We start from the raw sequence: 7,444 nt of genomic DNA on the forward strand, positions 1-7,444 counted from the left end.
TCTTAGGCAAGCCTAAGCAAACTTGAATGGGAAGCTCTACATTTCAAGTTCCAAATTTGACTTACCTTTCGATGTAGACCAGACTCGATTAGATGGTGGCACATGGGCTTCAAAGAATCATAGCTACTCTCTTTTGAAAGTTTAATTTGTGTGGCCATAAGGGACCAGTGATGGAATTATAGTTTAACACAATAAATCTACGAAGCACTGATTTTAGGGGGAAGAGCCAGGAGTAAGTAAAAGGCAGTGATAATTAAAGAAGTCAAGTCTACACAATTTCTTATTTACACATGGACTGAATTCAGGTATGCCGTGATTCCAGTATAAATAAAGTTCAAGGGTAAGGAGCAATAACATAATAATTTAAATCAGCTGGATCCATCTTGGCAATTTTTTCCTGGAATGAAATAATATTAAATAAGGCATCCAACATCAGCAAAGATATTCTCTATCAATAGGATATGTATGTTCTTCTTGTCTGCTTAAAATATAAAATTATGTATACATGTATGTATATATTCATATTTATACATACACATATATAAATTAAAAACTGTGACTACATATTATGTACAGATTTACTTTCTTTTTTACCAAATTGTCAGACTGGACAAAAATAACCTACAAGAGTTAAGTCTAGAAGGATAATGAGAAGGCGTTTTGCTTGGTCTGTTCTAATCCTTCACTTATTTTTAGTACTAAGCATAAAGCAAACCTTTGGGAAAGTGCAAGAGTTTTAAAAAATTTGCCTTTATTCTTAACCTTAATTTTCAAATATTTCTATGCTCCTAACTTTTAGACCTATTTTTTTAAGTTGAAATACTGTTTTTTAAAATGAAGCTCTAAAATAATCCTATTTAGCACTTTAAAAAATCTTACCTGACCTAGCAGAGACTGTATATTCAAAAGTATCCCATCCCTGAACTACTGCAAATACCTAAGATACTTCCAATCAGAACTATAACCTAAAAAAACCTGGCAGAATTAAAAGCTGATTAAAGACAATTGATGTCAGTATATTTCAAAATTATTTTTGGAAGATTCACTGTTTTCATTCAAAATATATGTATCCATTCTTTTTTTCCAGATATTGTCAGGCTGATTTCAAGTTTACCTGTCTTGGCATTTGAGATAGGAATTCCCAGTACATGAGGATGCTTTTAGACTATAAATCCATCTTCTTTGATGTAACTCTCTGCTCTAGTACTGGCAGTGGCCCCAGTAGATTGGGATTGTATTATTTTCAGGGGTACATTTTATATGGCATCTGTGCTTCAATACTCTGTCTCAGAGACTAACTTTTTATTAAGATAATCCTATTTTAGCGCTTTAAAAAATCTTACCTGACCTAGCACAGACTGTATATTCAAAAGTATCCCATCTCTGAACAAAGTCAATATTCAGTCATATTCAAAGCAGGTATGAAGCCACTTTTCTCACAAAGGATCTAGAAAAGATTTTAATCCAGAAAATCCCTTTTAGTTGTCTGTGAAGTACCATGGCCATTCTGCACTTCTGTGTATAGGTCTATGTTGTTTATATCTCCAGACACAGGGATAAAAACTCTCTCTCCATTTTGATAACTCTTGAGCTTCCATTTTAGCTTGATTTGTTTTTTTTTTTTTTTTTTTGGTGATGGGGTAGGAGATGGAAATGAAAATGAGGAAGAAATATCCTTGATGGAAATTTTGTTTTAAATATAATATTAATTCACTTAGTAAATTTGTCATGAATATGGTATAATGCAGAAATAAAATTAGTCTCTTCTTTTAGACTCATATATGTTTATTTCATGATTGTATCATAAGCATTTTCTTAGGATGTTAGCTTTTCAAATTTGATGATGTATATCATTTTAACAAAATGCTGATTCTCTAATTCCCAAAGCACTAAAATCTCATATTTAGCTTTCATGGATAAACAATAGATGGGAAGACATTAAAAGAAGAATATGAGTACAAGATGACCTTAATAAAAGCAATCCCTGGTTTCTGCATAAAGAGGAGTCCTTAAAACATGATTTTTAGTTTGTACATGTACCTACTGATTTGTGAAAACACTCCAAAGTTACCAGAACAGATATCAATATGAAATTTTCCTACGCGTGTTACTTGCAGGGCCATCCAGGAACACGAGTTTATAAATTCCTCAATAAGATAAGATTTTAAATATTACATTTTAAATTATTGTAAAATAATTTGATGCTCTACAAAAACTAAGATTTGTATTTTAAAAGATGCATTTTGTACGTCAACTACGTTTCAATTTTTGAAAGTAATTTTAAAAAGATGCTCTTCACAAGCCATTAGTACATTCATGTTATCCATTATATCATTTATCAGTTAAACCTCTGGGATCTTTCACTAAAAAGATATTTACCCATTTTTCCCCTTAATTCTAATTAATATTAGAATGTTAACATGATAAAATATTATGATCAAGAGTTATTTGGTTGTGTCTTATAACCCAAACTTGCCTGAAACAGTTTTTAACCTACTCTTCTTTTGAATCCATGTGTGTTCACTGCTTTTGCTGTGCACATTCAACTTAATAAAAATAATAATCGAAGGAAATATTTAGCACGTTATATATGTATAGGCTGTCTCTCGCACTATTGATAGTTAAAAGAAATAAAGAGTCATATCTTATGCATCTAATCAGGGTTCCTTCGCCCCTGATTATTCTCTAATGAAAATATATGTCATAGAAACAGCAGTATGATTTCTTGCTTGCTTGCTTTTTACTAATCCATTGAGGAAAAGAGTTTCCAGGGATGCTAGTGTTTTAAGTAGAGATCTTGTCGGGTTGCTAATGTGGTGAATTCTCATTTCAGATTTGTTCTTGCTGCGAGACTTCAGTCTGATTGGATGCTGATGCTGTATTTTGCACACACTCATTTGACTGTGACAGTCACCATTGGGTTGCTCTTGATCCCAAAGGTATTCCTCCAACATTGCTTTTCTCTTGCAAGACAGTTATTTTAAATGAGCATGGGATTGTTTTTCCATAAAAAAACAAATCTGGCAATGTAGGCAAAAGGAGATGTGAAGATTTGCTTGATACCCTACAATGTTTTTAAAACTCCCTCCTCAGAAAACTAGGTGTCTCTTTTCTTTGGGGGTTTATTAAACATCTCACATAATTTTTAACTGCCTTAGTTTGTACAAAACCCATCATCCATTTTAGTCCTTTTCCAAATATTTTGAAATCTATTTATGTTTTAATTAAGAGTTCAGGGTGACCTTTCATTGTAGCTGTAACCTCAAGATCATTTTTAAATAGAATTGTCCTGTTCTAAGAATCCTCGTTTGGATTCCTATTCAGGGAAGTACTGTGTTTTAAACATTCAGAGAATTTTTATGTAAATAGAAATAATTATAATGTTGTATAAAAAGAGTTTGCTTAACAATGATAGATTTTGACAAAGACTTATCTAGGCAGCATTCCGACGTGGAGGGAAACAGGCCAGGACTCGGAATGCAGGGATTCTGAACTCATACCCCACCCCAAGTTAGCTGTGCAGTGTAATGTTAGCAGAGACTTTTCATCTCTCTGAGTCTCAGTTTCCTCATCTATGACATGACAGCAGTGAGGCTGCTTGGAATAAAACAAAATGATTTCAGAGTTTTGGGAAAAAAAGATACTATACAAATTATCATTATCTTCCTCTTTTATGTGTAGAAACAAAATATGTCTTTATCAGTGTTGTGCAATATAACATTAGCACAGCTGAGACCAGAATCGTGATTTCTTTCTTTCACTCTAGGCTTTCTTTACCTCAACTATCACAATTAACCAAAACACTGAACTTTAGCCTGATTGAAAAGGCTAAACAATGTAAACAGAGCAAAATGCCTATTTTCTTCCTTACTTGAATTACACCAAATAGCCATAATTTTCATGGATTTGTCTGTTACTGCAATCTGTCTTAACCATTTTTTATACTTTGCATAATATTACATTTTTACTAGAGGGGTGTATATACTCAGACTATTTATTCATTCAATAAATTGTTATTGAACTCCAGAGAGAATTGAAAACATATGTTTATTCAAAAATTTGTTCATCATGTCTGTTACCTTGATTGTAATGATGGCATCACGGGTGTTTGCATATGTCCAAACTCATCAAATTATACACGTTAAATATGTGCAGTTCTTCACATATCAATTATACCTCAGTAAAGCTGGTTTAAAAGTGTTTTCTTAAGTTGAACATGGATGTTCATAGCACCATTATCCATAATAGCCAAAAAGTGGAAACAACCCAAATGTCCATCAACTGATAATGTATAAACAAAATGTGATCTACCCACACAGTGAACTATTCCTTCTCACGAAAAAGGAATAAAGGCTGATAGATGCTACTACTTGTACAAACCTTGAAAACATGCCAAGTGAAGGCAGCCAGGTAAAAAGGCCACATATTATGTGATTCCATTTATGTGAAATGTCCAGAACAGACAGCCCTAAAGAGACAGAGTGGGTTAGGGGTGCTATGGGCTGGGGGAAAAGGGGAAAGGAAGCGACTGCTTCATGGGTTCAGGGTTTTGTTTTGGAGGTGATGAAGATATTCTGGAATTAGAGGATGGTGATGATTGTGCAACCTCATGAATAGACTAAAAAACACTGATTTGTGTCGTTTAAAGTTGAGAATTTTATTGTATGAATTATATCTCAATAAATAAGTAATTTAAAACATTATTAAGGAGTGTTACTAAGCACTGTTCTATATCCTAGAATAAGAGTAATGAACAGATCTAAATCTGTGCTCTCATGGTACTTATATTCTGGAGGAAGAGAGGAGGAAACAGAAAAGATAAAATAAATATTTAAAATAGTATTTTAGATAGAGATAAGCACTAAGGAAAAATCATAAAGGAGGAAATGGACCATATCTGACAAGTGACTGTTTCTTAAACTCATGATGATCTCTAAGACTTTGCTCAAGAAAAATAATTCCATTCTTATAAATAACCTCCAGCTGATTTAATGAGTAGCATGTGAGATTCTGGAGGACCGGGACTCTATTTTCTCCATCGTTATGGTTTTAAGTTTAGGGCACGCGTGGCTCCCACAAACGTAATAGAAGAGTGAGGGGAAAGTTCATCAGTTCCTGTGCTTTCTCAGCCAGTCCTAAATGCAAAAGATTCATTATTACTTAAATAGAGAATGGCCATCTCACATGTTATCTCCAATTTGTGTTCACCTGCCTAGCTGAGTATTTTCACAGCAGTTGACATTAAAATATCTCTGTGTCTCTGTATCAAAGGGCAACCTGTTCATTTTTTTCTTTTGTTTTTTTTAAGTATCAAACATGTGTTTATTGGCAGTGCATAATAAAGTATAGAGGCCAAAAGATCTGTCAAGAACCACACAAATTGAGTGGAAAGACCCCTGTCACATATATATTTTGGAAGTCTAATCTATTCCATTTTAATTACTGCTACACTTCTCATCATGAGATTAGCTACTTTTTTTTTTTTTAACGGTGGGTCCTTGGTGGTTATCTGTTTTAAATATAGCAGTGTGTACCTGTCAATCCCAAACTCCCAATCTATCCCTCCCTCTCACCCTTCTCCCCGGTAACCATAAATTCATTCTCTACGTCTGTGAGTCTGCTTCTGTTTTGTAAATAAGTTCATTTGTATCATTTTTTTTTAGATTCCCCATATAAGTGATATCACATATTTGTCTTTCCTTGTCTGCCATATTTCACTTAGTATGCTAATCTCCAGGTCCGTCCATGTTGCTGCAAATGGCATTTTTTCATTCTTTTTAATGGCTGAGTCATATTCCATTATATATATATGTGCCATTCTTCTGTTGATGGACATTTAGGTTGCTTCCACATCTTGGCTGTTGTAAATAGTGCTGCTGTGAACATTGGGGTGCATGTAATATATGCTTTCAAACCCTGTTTTTCTCGGGATATACGCCCAGGAGTGGGAATGCTGGATCATATGGTGGCTCTGTTTTTAGATTTTCTTAAAACCTGTTCATTTTTTAAAGAAATATTTCACCCGATGACAAGCTAAGAGAAGAGAAGCCATGGTCTCTCAGTTTCCACAGGACAGTCGTTTGGTTTATGTGTTGTGCACAGTGTGGCTGATGCTTTTGGATCTCCCTGCTTCCCGTCACTTACCCAGTTCACTCTTGCTCACTTCTGCACTTGAAGAAGAGTGGGGATAGCAAGAGTACATGAAACTGAAAAATATCCAAAGACTACATGAAGAGAATTTAACATGTATCAACATGAGATGAAGGAAGACCTTGAGAATAGTGACAAGCTTGAGAAAAAAAAAAATCTTTAATTTCAGTGACTCTTTGAATTTTAAATTTAGATACCATCTAGACCAAGTCCTTTAGGCGAAGAGGGCACTGTGCTCCCGAGGGGTTCCATGGCCTGGTTAAGGTCTCCCTGATGACACAGTCGAGGCCGGAGTTCAGATCGCCCGTCTCCTGAGTTTTGAAAGTAGTGTTTTTGAAGCTCTGTGTGACAGACCGAAAGTCACATTCCTGTGATCAGTCCCCTTGTGCCCATAGATGAAGTACAGCCTCCTCCGTGTGAAGTGAAATGACACGATACACCCTACCGCTCGAAAAAATATTCCCATTCAGCTGCCAGTGGGTCTAAATTGCTGCTTTTAGAGTACAGTGTACTAAAAGTACCCTAAGAGAACACTTCTTTGGATTCTTCTACTTATTTTCATTTTCAAAATGCAAGTAGCATTGAAGAGGAATAATTTGAGTTAACCTGGGGAGCCTGGAAAAAAGACAAGGTTGAAAATAGGAGTCAAAGAGGGAACCGAGCATTAGCGTTGCCTCTCCAAGTGTTCTAGCGTGTAACAGGGAAAACAAAACACAGATGCCATGTAAAGAGGTCAGTGAATGAATTCATCTAAGCTGAAGAAATGATGTAACATTAGAACCTTTAGAAAATTGTGATGCCATGTCCTACAGTGGATTAATCTCCACAGATCATATTGAATATCTCTTGCAGTTTTCACATTCAAGCAATAACCCACGCGATGACATTGCTACAGAAGCATACGAGGATGAGCTAGACATGGGCCGGTCTGGATCCTACTTGAACAGCAGTATCAATTCAGCCTGGAGTGAGCACAGCTTGGATCCAGAAGACATTCGGGTAAGACCAGTATCTCTTCTTTTCTGTTTTAGATTAGGTGCCTTCACACAGGCACACATGTGCAGGTTGATGTGTGTGTTAGAGAGCATGTGTGTTTGTGTAAGAACTGAAGGCATCACACGCAGAGTTAATCCAGTTCTAAAACACAGAATCACAGTATAAGTTAGACCACACAGGCCAGTTTCGTTGGTCTTAACTGACTTACTGGCCACCGTGATGATGAGCTGGTTGTACATGGCGCCTGGCCCTTGCTGATGGGAAGGTAGGATAGATCCGTGAGCAGAGAATGTGGATT

At 35.6% G+C, this 7,444-nt stretch overlaps 1 protein-coding gene across 1 annotated transcript in view; it reads left to right on the forward strand.

Annotated features, from left to right (window-relative positions):
* Positions 1–7,444, forward strand: part of GPR158 (G protein-coupled receptor 158) — a 315,313-nt gene that overhangs the window by 305,800 nt on the left and 2,069 nt on the right. The window contains exons 9-10 of the mRNA XM_057732013.1: positions 2,834–2,939; positions 7,003–7,149. Coding sequence (XP_057587996.1) covers positions 2,834–2,939; positions 7,003–7,149 — 253 coding nt within the window. The remainder of the gene's footprint in view (positions 1–2,833; positions 2,940–7,002; positions 7,150–7,444) is intronic.

Source organism: Hippopotamus amphibius, chromosome 4 (assembly GCF_030028045.1).
Source record: "Hippopotamus amphibius kiboko isolate mHipAmp2 chromosome 4, mHipAmp2.hap2, whole genome shotgun sequence".
NCBI lineage: Eukaryota > Metazoa > Chordata > Mammalia > Artiodactyla > Hippopotamidae > Hippopotamus > Hippopotamus amphibius.